The 13,352-nt window shown below is 34.1% G+C and overlaps 1 protein-coding gene and 1 non-coding gene across 3 annotated transcripts; both read right to left on the bottom strand.

Moving 5' to 3' along the window:
* Positions 1-171: 171 nt before the first annotated feature.
* On the bottom strand, positions 172-13,084 carry LOC110664985 (probable serine/threonine-protein kinase PBL17; the record flags this gene model as incomplete). Of its 2 annotated transcripts, none has more annotated exon segments than XM_021824912.2 (4): positions 172-308; positions 10,053-10,188; positions 11,726-12,051; positions 12,567-13,084. In XM_021824912.2, coding segments are annotated over 4 exon segments (669 nt in total), but the record flags the coding sequence as incomplete, so codon positions are not given.
* On the bottom strand, positions 1,008-1,081 carry TRNAI-AAU (transfer RNA isoleucine (anticodon AAU)). The gene has a single exon. It is a non-coding gene; the product is annotated as a tRNA-Ile (tRNA).
* Positions 13,085-13,352: the final 268 nt, after the last annotated feature.

The raw sequence follows: 13,352 nt of genomic DNA, 5'->3' as shown, positions 1-13,352 counted from the left end.
AGTTTTCAAAAAGCTCATGGTCATTACTTAAGATATTTCACAAACAGTAAACAGCCCCAGCAGATCTATTTAGTTGATGAATACACTAAAAAGACAATGAAAGCTAACCTAATAACCACAACCAGGACAAATTAACAGTAATTCATGAATAACAAAACAATTGGAACTAACCCCATCTAGTAGGATGTTGGATGTCTTGAAATCACGGTATATGATAGATCTTTCTGCACCATGAAGAAAAGCAAGTCCTTTTGCTGCATCTAAAGCAATCTTCATTCTTTTTGACCAAGTCAAAGTGCAACCCACTCCTAAGAGCCACAAACGAATTAGAAGAATATAAACACATTTTTATCCTTGAGGCTTAATTTTACAAGACACTTATGCATTCTGTAAAATAATTTTCTGCACGAAATTAAGCTCTAAGTTCACTACACACTAAAGTAGTATAAAGGAGATGACAACCCTTAATTGGCAAAGGCAAATTGAACCATTGGGAGGTGTAACTAAACAACTAAAGTATAATAACAGTTACATTGACGCTCAACTCAACTCAACTCAACTCAACTCAACTAAGCCTTTATCCCAAAAATTTGGGGTCGGCTATATGGATTCGCTTTCTCCACTCTAAACGATTTTGGGTTTAATCCTCAGAAATTTGTAATACTTCTAGGTCATGTTGTACTACTCTCCTCCGAGTCAATTTAAGTCTACCCCTTTTTTTCTTTCTATCCTCTAACCTAATGTGCTCTACTTGTCTAACTGAAGCCTCCATATGTCTACGCTTCACATGACCAAACCACCTCAATCTCCCTTCTCTCAACTTATCCTCAATTGGTACCACTACTACCTTTTCTCTAATACTTTCATTACGGACTTTATCTAGTCTAGTATGGCCACTCATCCACCTAAAATTTAACCCATTGTAATTTGTGAAATAGTTACTATATTTATTTTGTTCAGAATAAAATTTGCTTTAGGGAGAATAATTTGAAATAACATATCAAAAATGGCCCATGCAGGTCTCGAACCTGCGACCTTCGCGTTATTAGCACGACGCTCTAACCAACTAAGCTAATAGGCCATCTCATAACAGTTACATTGACGCTATTGCATGTAAATAGCCAACGGAGCTTGAAAGGGAAACAAGTATGAAAGTATATTATTGACATACTTCAGCTTAAAATGGGTAGGTCAATAAGGCTTGAGGAAACCAGTTACATGTAAAAATGAACTCCCTTGGGAAAGGGCTAAGACTGAGAGTACATCAACTTGATGAAATTGGGTGGATATGTTAATGTCCAAATTCAAAAGAAATGTGCATCTGATATTAATGATCCTTTGCTTGTACGATATCTTACGAGGGGGAACCGGTAGTGAATGTGATGCAATATATCAAGAACGTATTAGGTGTTACGTTCATTGTAGGATTAGGAAATTTAGACTTTTGTTAGGTTAAGAATTTGGTTATTATTATTAAATTTGTTATTATGTTAATCTATTTTAATTTAGTATTCCTAACTAGAATTGAATTAGGGTTTCTAATCCTGCTGTGATTAGGGTTGTGAACTCTATATATAGGCCTTAATTTTCTACAAAATTTAGATCCTTTGTTGTGACATTATTCAATTGAGTATTAACAATTTTGAGAATTTGTTTCTCTTGGAAATTAGTTTTCCTTTGATTTTCCTGGTTCATCATCAGTTTGGTATCGGAGCGAGTAAAACCTTACCTAGTGAATTGAACCCAATGTTCCAGAATTTGCCCTCACATTTGTTTCCCTCAAAATTTTGAAACCTCTATTTCCTAGCCACCCTCACCCAAGTTGCCCACATCCTCGCAAGCCCGTTGCCCTCTGCCAAGCCCTCGCAAGCGCTGTTCTCATGATATTAAAAATAAAATAAAAAATAAATTAAAAAAAGCCTTCAAAACTCAGAAACATAACCGTCGCCAAGAGCAATAAGAACCACAGATTTCTTTTCTGTTCTTTTTTCTTTCTTGGAATTCTTCTTCCTATTTTCTTGATTTTCCCTCAAATTTTCTTTCCCTGAGTTCTTATTCTACTTTCCAAGAATCATATTTCTACCCTTTCTTATTTTTCTTCACTTCTTGAAGTTCTTCACATGTGAGCTTTGCTTCCAATACATTCCAGTGGTATTGCAAGAATGACTAGATCTGGGTTAGTCACTCAAGACTCAAGAATCTCTGTGTTGGAGGAAATAGTTAGGGTTTTGCAGACGGAATCCAAGAAGGATAGGGATGATTTGAGGGAGGAATTGAAGCAGCATGCCTTGCAGAGTGCAATAGAGACTAGAAATATGATCAGGGAGGATTTGTGAGCTATTTTTGGGATTATTTGCCTGATAAAAGTGAAGGAACTGGTCCTCAAGTAAATGAAGAAGTGGGAACCTCTGTTGCTGTCCTCAGGGGTAAGGGTATTCTCCTTAATCCAAAGGAGACAGTCAACCAGCAGCGAGGAGTTGTTAGCAATGGATCTGCAGCTGAGAATGAAGGCATGGCCAAAATTTTACCTAAGATTGAATTAATTACTTTTGAGGGGAAAGAACCTAGGGTGTGGCTAAGGAAATGTGTCAAGTATTTTGAAGTGTACAGGGTTCCTAAGGAACAAATGGTAGGAATTGCAAATCTATTTTTAATAGATAGGGCTGATGCTTGGTATCACAATTGGATTACAGGGGAAAGGTCTCATTCTTGGGCAGATTTTGAGAAAGCCCTCTGTGGCAGATTTGGCAGGTTAAAGGATGAAATTAGGCCTATGGTAAGGATGATGAGGCCTGCCACTTTGTATCATGCATTTGAGGTTGCTAGATTTCAAGAGCAGCTCCTTGGAAGTAGTGGACGAGTTAATTACAACCCTAAACCAGTTTGCCCCTTTGGGACAAATACTAGTCCTAATCCTACAGTTATGCCATACAAAATTTCACAGTTACATCAGAACTTTCCCTATTCTCCAAAGCCACCAAACACTAATTCCACTACAACTTTGAAATTCCAAAACACAACCAGCAAAACCATTTCATCCCGCCACAGTCAATCTTCATCTTACCAATCTGCAATGAAAGCACCACCACAACACAATTCAATTTGAATAAAATATCCTAGCAACAGTCAGCCTTCATCAAACCAATCTGCAACGAAAATACCCCCACAACACAATTCAGCTGGCTTAAGACAACCTAAGCCATGTTACAGGTGTGGAGAGAAGTATTTCCCTGGTCATGTATGCAAACAGAAATTAGTGATGGCAATACATGTCACTGAGGCAGATAAGAAGTGTTATATTCAGGAACAAGAAGGTCAGAAAAGGGAGGAATGGCATGATATTTCTCAGGAGGAAGAGGAGGCTGAATGGAAACAAGAGGACGTGACTCTTTCTATTCATGCTCTGGAAGGTAGCCAAGGAGCAGCAACTATCAAAGTAATGGGGCGACGCCAAAACAGGAAATTGCTGATATTGATAGACAGTGGCAATACGCATAGTTTTTTGGATGTTGGGTTGGCCAAGGCACTTAAATTAGCATTGGTAGAGGTTCCTAGAATTAATGTTGCGAGAGCAAATGGGAGAAAGATGGAGTCTGGTAGCATTTGTCATCAGTTTAATTGGGAAATACAGCCAAATCAGTTTATTGTTGACTTGGGGGTATTGAAATTGGTTAGCTTTGATATGATATTGGGGGTTGATTGGATGAAAAGCTTTAATCCAGTGATGTTTAACTTTGAAGGTTCCCAAGTCTTTTTCAGGAAGGGAAGTGGATTCATTACTTTGCAAGGGTTGACTGAAACTTCAACAGCGCATAGGATGGTGCCCTGTGCTAGCTTTCAACAGCTAGTGCACAAGAATGGGAAGGATCTTGAGGGTTTTGACAGTCAGTACAACCATTCCAATCTATTTTTAATTTCTGGCAACTTTGCAGATAGTCAATTGGAAGTAGCTCCAAAGAACTTATTTCAGCTCCGAAACATTACGAGGAATGACATTTCACTCACTCAGGGCCTCATTAAATGTTGCAGTTACTGAAAAGAATAATACTGGGGAAGCTCAAGCCTTCATTCCAGCTTAAATTCCAGAATTCAAGCCTTCTTGGGGACGAGAAGGTTTTAGAGTGGAGGGTATTGTCACATAAGTAGATAGAGTCCATGAGCTAGAAGAAATGAATAGATGGTGGAGTTAAGAGAGGATAGGTTTTGGAGGGAATGTGAGTCAATTGTGAGCTGATGTGACTGTAGGAATTGAATTAGCTGGAAGTAACTGAAGTAGTTAAGCAATTAGGGAGTTACTAGAACAGTTATTGGATTATACTATAAATAGGAAATGTACCTGTGTAATTGGATATCAATTATTCAGTTGAGATAAATAAAGAATATCCTTTCTCTCTATCTTCTATTATTTTCTCTCCTTTTCTTTCTAAATTCCCCGGAGCAGAAACCCTAATCTAAGGGATTCTGTGACATCTCCCTAGACCAGAAAGGAGGAACGCACCACAGGTCGGCATCACAACACCAGGGGAGTCCAATAGTGGCCGTCTGATCAACAGAAGCTGCCCAAAACTTGGTTATACTGAAAAGTTAATATCCTTGTACGCATACTCAAAGAATTGAGGAAAATGTTGGAAGCAATAATTGTAATGGTAATAATCAGGGCTGAGAGGGTGGGACAACCTTTTTTGGGAGATAATGGATATAAGGAAAAATAAGTAAGCTCATAATGCTAAAAGAACTTTGAAAAGTAAGAAGGGTGTTCCTTTTAATAAATTTAGATGCAGAGGGTAGTCAAAATCTTTCAAAGTGGCCTTCTTTCCGAGTTGGTCTATTAATGTTTGTTTCCGGAATCCAGAGTCGTCATTATGAGCAAAGGACAATTTCCAATCTATGATGGAGGATATTTATTTGCTGTGAGATACAACAAAACAAGGTGAGTTTAAGAAACTAAGGCATGGTTGAAATAACTGAACTTATCATATGAAGGAATATTCAATAACATGAGCAACTGATATGTCTGTAATAGTCACTCTTTAAACGTGAATCAAAAAGAACAAAATTGCAACAGAAATATTTTAATGTTGTATTATTGTCGCTGCTACTATGACTCTGTTCTGTTTTTCATGGTGAATCCAACCTCATACATGAAGCAAGAGATGAGTAATTATTATATCATAGTTAAAATAATGAAGTAGGTCATTATTATTACCCTTAGGCTATCAATGTAATTACAGCACCCAAGATGCCAACATTGCTCTCAAGCTGTCAGTATTTTTATTTTATGCGCCTGAGATGCCAATATTAACTATAGAAAGCATATTACAAGTCATTATATATATTTATGTATATATATTATTCGTTTATTATTATTTATTTTTTATTTATTTTAGGATTCTCTTCCTATTAGTATAACACAATTATAGAAATCATTATATATATATAAATAATATTAATATTAAAAAATCAATGAGAGAATCATCTCTCTTCTCTCTCTTTCTACATGGTATCAGGTGACTATTTGTTCTCTGTTCTCACCACGATTTTAAATGCATGTCTTCTTCATCCATCAATGTTGTTGTGATTCATCCAAAATCACATGATGATCATGCAATTCTCTCTATCAGCTAATTCTGGTCTAATCTTCCCTCTCTCATTTCACTTTTTTGGTGGTTCTACTTGTGTGTCATGGGTTAGCTATCGCGAATCGAATCCGAATTTTTTTTTCATTTGTTTTTTGTGTCTAAAAAATTTCTTCTTTTAATCTACTTTTAGTTAGTAAACTTACTACTTTTAAATTGTTCTATTTCTTTTTTTAAACATCATCGCTGTTACTAAATTGGATCAAAGTCTCTCAAATGTGTCTTCCTTTCATGTTATTCCCGAGATTGGAGATTTTGACTCTCGATCCTCCACTAGCTCTTCTTGAACAAAGTCCTAGGGCCCTGTTGGTTTGGGAGATTCAAAAAAGAGAACGAAATTGCAAAAGAAAGTAAGTGTGTGTGATCAAAGATTTTATAAGCAAGTAGTCTATGTGGATGACATTATCATCATCATGTGACTCATCTTATTTCATCCTTAAAACCTTCTCAAACCACCATTCAGGACCAAAGACTTGGAATTATTTAAGTATTTTTGTATTGAAGTTATATGAAAAAAAAGAAAGTTTTCTATTTTCTAAAAAAAAAAAAATATTCGATCTAGATGAGAGAGCAGGAAAAAAGTGTGCCTAGCCTGTAACCAATGACTCACAAATTCCAAATTTGTTAAGGTGATATGGTGAGTTTTTGAAGATCCAGAGGAGAAGGAGAGATTGGTAGGAAATTGACCTACGCCTTGGGACAAATCTTAAGAGGTTTGTTAGGTAATCATAGGCATTTGATTTTGAATTTTTTTTTTGGGATGCAGAAATTTGGATCTAAGGTTGATAGGAGGTCTGATGTGGATAGATATTTCAATAGATGAGATAGGGTTTTAAGACCCCCCAACTCGAAAATTGTGGTGTGATTGTGCTCGCATATTATCTCTGCATATCCATTTATAATTCCATCAGCATATCAAAGATTTATTATTGATTTTGATTTTGTTTTGAAAAGATTCATTCAACAAATCTCATCAACAACATATCAATCAAGGAGCCGAGAGTTAGGGGATTATTTTCACAAAAGCTATGGATGGCTATATATATTGACTATTTTTGGCAGTTGGGCACAGATTAACATCATCTGAGGGAGGGGGAAGGGTTATGGAAAATCAATATATATATTATATATATGTATTATATTATTATATATTATTTTAGATTTTTTTATTTTATTTTTTTTTTCTATAACAGTATACAAATTATAGGAAAAATAATTATATATATACCCATATCATATTAATTGAAAATCATGAGAATCATCTCTTTCTACATCTCTTTCTACACATATTACAAGTGTATAAGGATATTACAGATGTTATAATATTTCAGCAATATTTTTACAAAATCAATTTTATTTTAGCTCAATTATATGATTTGGAATAAATGATATTTGCTAAGCTAACTTATTCTAGCATAGCAGGTTGGTACTATTAATTAAGTACCAAAACCTTATTTGTTCCACCTTTGTTATTTATTTATTCACTCACTGAGTAGTTGTACTAATCCTTTATTTTTTTTTTCTAACATTTCATATCTTTTTTTGCTTACTCCAGCACTAGCAACTTCTATTGCAGTATTATTCTCTTTTCCACTTCACCTGTTGGAGTTTAATGGAGATCGGGCCAGCATATTTCTTTGTATGTTTGTTTTGTTTTGGATTGTTATATATATATTTAGGTAGTTAGTATTAGTAGTATACTTTGGAACATAACTTATAATTTGTATCTTATAAATATTAATTCTCAATTAATAGCAAATATATTTTCTTTTAATTTAAATAGTTTATATTTAATTGAAGATATCCTTTAGTAGTTTGTTAAGATTTTTCATTCTTAACATGTTAAGAACATGAATGACGGAACAATCTATCACAAGTACTATAAATCATGGTTCACAGTCCATGGTACCTCATTGAGTATGATTTCGTCAAAGACTATCATCTCTGTTTGTTTCTATGGATTAGTATAAGATATTAATGAAAGTGGAACGTACAGTCTCATGCCATCTAACATTATGATGTTAGACAAACATAGTGGACACTTATAAGATAAATAAGCTAAACCAAGGACACATAGATGACATGTACATGGAGTTTACTCTTCTCAATATATTGTCATATAGATCCTAATAGTGCATACAGTCTCCTAACTTGAGACAACACGATTATCTTGTATATGGGTGGTTTGACTTTGATACTGCTCACATACTTGTACAAGGTATATGATGCGTCCCACATCAGTTTCACAGGAAAGTGTTAAGTGTTATATATATGAGTTTGCAAACATCTCTTTTTGAGCTAGCTTTTGAGGTGAAATTAGGCAGGTTCATATTATTTTGTATCAGAGCCTCACTCTGTATGGGTCGATCAGCCATGTACAAAGGTTTCCTAACGTTCTTCGGGACAGGTCGGGGTAAACGAGTCATGACCCAAGTTGCTTCACGAGAACGTTTAGTCTAAAGGGGTCGGGAATGATGCGTCCCACATCAGTTCTGCAAGGAAGTCTTGGGTGTTATATATGTGAGTTTGCAAACCTCCCTTTGTATGCTAGCTTTTGAGGTGGAATTAAACAGGTTCATATCAGTATGGGTATCAGAACGTGTGTTAGCTCCGACTAGTTATATATAGAGATAAGCGTTTAGTCAAACTAGAATCTGTTACCCCAAGTAAATAGGGATAAAATCCTATGCCCATCTAAATTTTTCTCGATAAACAAACTTCATGGCCAGGACAGATAGACTAAGTTAGAAAAAAGTTTCTGATAGAAAGTCTTATTAATCAAGAATTAGAATTAATATGAGGACATATGATTCCAAGCTAACCATAGTTAGAATTGAGATTTTGTAACCGAAAAATTTTAATGCACAGTACATATGATAAAGGTTCAAAAGTTAAGGGATGATTTAATTCATCACTAATTGGTGGTCAAAGTACACTATGCTAGGTGTACACCATAATTTATGAGAACCAAGAGTAGAAAGAGAATTTCACCTAGATATAGAGAGAGCTCCAATAATATTAAAGAGTTAATATTATTTTTATTGCCAATTAAATAATGGGCCTAAGAAGTCACACGCATAAGAACATATGATCAAGGCATAATTATTTTGATTAATTAATTAATTAATTAAATTAATGAATTTAGTTTGCAATTAGATTGTAAAGTTTCTAGCATAACTTAAAATTAAATTCAAGCAACTAGGTTTGTAAGAAAGATATTAGCTCATATTTGAAGTGTTTAAATATAAGCTTAATTAATTAAAATAGTTTAATTAATTTGCAATTTAAATGTGATATAAATTGTAAGGTAGGAGACTTTATTTGGCTAATATGGCTTATGAAGCCATAAGAAAAAATAGCTCTGTTGCTTGGAAGATTTTGGCTTAATTTGACAAGTGACACCATAAGATAGTGGCAACTCATCTACTTGGTTAGATGAGATGATGACATTTATAAAGTTGATAAGATTAGCAGGAGACAACAAATCTACACTAATTGAGTTTAGAGATTAGAATCTCTAAAAATTAGAGAATTCTATCCACGTTAGGAATGTGGGAATCCCCAAAGTATAAAAAGCTATTTCCTTCTTTCATTTGGTGGAATTTTTTGGAAGACAACTTTCTCTTCTTATCTCAAGCCAAAATCCTCTCCACTCTTTTCTTCTTGTAATTGATTCCAGAGATATTAGTAGCGTCTTACTCTTAAAACAAAGTTAGAAAAGTTTGCTCTATAATTACCCAAAAAATAATTAACCTATTCCCTTACTTATGTATTGCTTGGCCAACGCAAGGGAGATCACAAGGAGGATTTGGTTCAAGAGTTATGTTAGACCCAGGGGTCTTAATATCTCCTTTCTCTTCTCCTATTCTACTTATCTTCCTCCCTATATTCTACGATGTTTCTCTATTCTTCTCCATTCTAGCACTTTGGACTATAAATATTTTCTTTTTAAATTTTAATCCTCACAAAGAGGATAATTGTATATATGTGTTTCTAAATATCTTTGACTGGCATGGAGCCATATTCTATATATGTTCATATGTATTTTTGCAGGTTCAATATGTTCCATTAGCTATATTTTTAGAGGAAACTCTATCAGTTTCCCAAGTTGCATCCGTCTCTATAGGTTAGAGATGGTTATAACACACGGCATCTTGCCATTCTCCTTCTTTTAGATCATTTAAAGAAAATGATAACCTTTAAAATTATATTAAATTTAAATTTATTTGGTCAAACCTAAATAAATTAATTGCATAACCAAACTAGGACCTCCCCCTTGCATAATATTATGGAAAAGAAATTGCACTTTATCATCTTAGATAATTTGTTTCTAAGGCATGAGCACTAAAGATATGTGTTACATAAAATTTCAACCCTTATAAACAGCAATAATTCAAAGTTGCAACAGCCACTTACTACGAAAAAGATGTTTCTCTAAACTCCCACTTGCCATGTATTCATAGACCAATAGCCTGTGCTCATCTTCACAGCAATACCCAATAAGCTTCACAAGATTTGGGTGACTGAATTGACCTAAATAGTTGACTTCTGCCTGCCAAGAAAACAGTGAATCATAAATACATGCAACCAGGCCCATCTTTATGCAAACAGTTTAAAAGAGAAAAGCTCCTTTTGGTAAATGGCAACAATTAAGTTCATACAAAATGGAAAGAAAAATCATCCCCATATTTTAGATTGATACAATTCCCTTTATTGTTAGATGATATATTTCTTTCCAATCTAACTGCAAATGAGTTTTTATCTGAACTTGTTATATACACTTCTAAATCAGAGAAAATGAGATACTAGATTCATTTTGACTTTTCCTTTATAATGGACTCTCACTGTAAGGATGTTAAGTTGGTCTTCATCTAAATCTAATTATTTAGTCATAAGCTTCACTTAGTTTAGATAATCACCCCAGCTCAGCTATTATGGGAAATTCTTGAGGTTCCAAACTGCATAAACAAGAAGGAATACATTGACTGCAACTTTAGCAATGCACAGGACAACAGAGATCTAGAAGAAATGGATTGCCTAAAGGTGTGCCAAAAGATAATTTCTGTTATATGGTGTCACTAAAAAAAAAAGGAAATATCAAGGATTTGATACCAGGTGAGGAATTGAAGTGAGATGCTGGGAAACGAGAAGCACAATTGAAGTGTCACATGACTGCAAATTTCTTATTAAGCTAAAAGGTTATTCCATAACATCACAATTAGATCAACCATGTCTACGAGAGTGAAAGCTGTGCAGCTATAGAGCACATTCATAAGATAAGAATCATTATAATGAGAATACTGAGATGTATGTGCTGGAAATCCATTATTGGACTAAATAGAAATGATCGAATTCTGCGGAAGGTAGAGGTGGCACCAATCAATGATAAATTGAGGAAGAAACTAGAAACATTATCTTCTAGTTGCACTAATGCAAAAAAGGAAGCAGATTCAAGTAGTAAAAAAGAACAAGAGGAAAGGTACAGGGTAAACCTAAAATGATGAGGACAAGAGTTATAAACAGGCATTTTTAGTATCTCAATAGATTATAGAAAGCATGGGTTAGAATTAATTGAATGGAGAAGAATCATTCACACAGTAGACCTAAACTAAATTGATTTACGACTTAATTGAGTATTATCCCTTTGGCATAATTAATATAAATATAATAAATGTATGGAAGCTCATTCAAAATTTTGCTAACTTAATCCAAAAATACATTAAGTACATGAGAGTGCAAATGTGCAATACAAGTATCCAACTTATAAAGGTAATATTTCAGCAATTTTCAGTTCTTGATCCTGTGTCTCTCTCCTACCCACCAGCAAACACAAATAATCCTTTCCATCTTTGAAGATACCTATTTGAAAGATTGCCTTCTAAGAAAAAACAAATATTTCAGAAAAATCTACTGCAAACCAATTCTATCACCACTAAAGCCTCTTTCACTATCATTTGCTTTGGGGAAAAAATTCCTTTACTTATAATTTCAAAAAGTAAACGTGAAAATGTCCTGGAACTGTCAACCAGTGCAAATATGAAATTTATAAAAGAAATTTGCATGCTAAGAAAATATGATAAGGCAAATACCAGCCATTCTCTGTCACCTTGTAACCCATCAGGATTAAGCTCTTTGATGGCAACAACCATGGTCTCATAACCAGGTCTTATGCTTTTGTTTATGACACCCTTATAAACAACTCCAAATCCACCCTCGCCAAGAATGAAATCAGGTCGGAAATGCTTTGTGGCCAATGTCATTTCCTCATATGTAAAGATGTCAACATTACTATATCCGGGATTCTGGCGAAGATCAGTGACATTCTTGGGGACCAATGGAGTGTTGCTCGGGCTTTTTAAGTCAAATGAGTCTGGCCTACTTAATTTACTTGCTGACTGATCAAAGTCTTGTCCTGCTTCGGTTTCACCAGAAATATAAATTAAGCTACCACATATGATTCAGCTAAACACGCCAATTTACGCATTTATTTCTATTTAAATTTACCCTTATTCACTTCACTTAGGTTTCACTTTGTCGATCTCAAGTTGATAGAAATGCATTAGAAAATTGCTATTTTTCCTTTCATCGAAATTATTTCAAATATGGTAAAAGGTTAATCTTTCACAAACACATAATAAGTTCTGAACCTTAGCCCAAGAATAAATTTAGAAATGTCAATTTTTTAAAAAATAAAATGATTACATAAAATTGCCATGGTCAAAACAAATTAATCAAAAGCAGCATTAAACTCTTAAAGCCTTCAAGGTCACAACAAATTTTGACTATAATCCTAATGACAGCAAAGGAAAATTCCCATTTGATTTCTATGGAAAATCAAGAGAACCAGAATACAATGCACAACGAAATTAAAAGAGAAAAAGTGAATGAATTTCCATGTAAAATAAAAGAAGTGTTTATTTAAATAAATACCTTTCTTAGAAGATAATTGCCGTTGTTCTTGAGATACTTGCTTACTTTCAATGCTAAAACAAATTCCCATGAATTTCGACCTTAAACCACACCTGGATCTATTGCATTTTATCCTAAATAAACAAATAAAAAATAATCTTGGATGTGAAGAAGAAGAAGAATAAGAAGAAGTAATGATAAATGGCCCCCGGATCCGATCTGGTAATTCCCGGGATACAAATGGTTCGCCGGAATTCACAAATTAATCCGGCAACAGACAATAGAAAGAGCCAACCAGTCGGGAACAAAAAAGAGTAGATGGAAAGAGAGGGAGAGGTCTTAGAGAGAGAAAAAGAGAGAAATTTTGGTTTTTTCTTGATTGGAAGAACAGCAGCCAAAACGCCATACCAAGCGGGCGCCCCTATGCCTGGTCACACTAATATTTTGCCCTTCAATATTTACCTAATTTCATTTTGCCAATTTCTATTTTCTTTTCAAATCATGGTATGAGAAGGAACGCAACCCATTTGTCTGTCACCACACCGATTCGGATGAAGTTGGGACCATAGCAAAATTACATCTCTTTTCTTTTTTCAATATTTATTTTCACACAATACTTTTAAAAAATTATTTTATTTGTCTAATCTAATTTAATTTAGCGACAAAAGTAATATTATTCACTTGGTCAAATCTCTATTCCCTTAATCCTTTAAAAAAAAATTATTTTATTTATTTATTTAAACTATAATTAATTCTTGATTTGAAGTATAATATACTATATAAATTTAAAATTAAAATTAATTAAAG

Source organism: Hevea brasiliensis, chromosome 12 (assembly GCF_030052815.1).
Source record: "Hevea brasiliensis isolate MT/VB/25A 57/8 chromosome 12, ASM3005281v1, whole genome shotgun sequence".
NCBI classification, from domain to species: Eukaryota; Viridiplantae; Streptophyta; class Magnoliopsida; order Malpighiales; family Euphorbiaceae; genus Hevea; species Hevea brasiliensis.
Note: the sequence above shows the minus strand (reverse complement) of the source record. Positions and strands in the feature narration are given on the sequence as shown.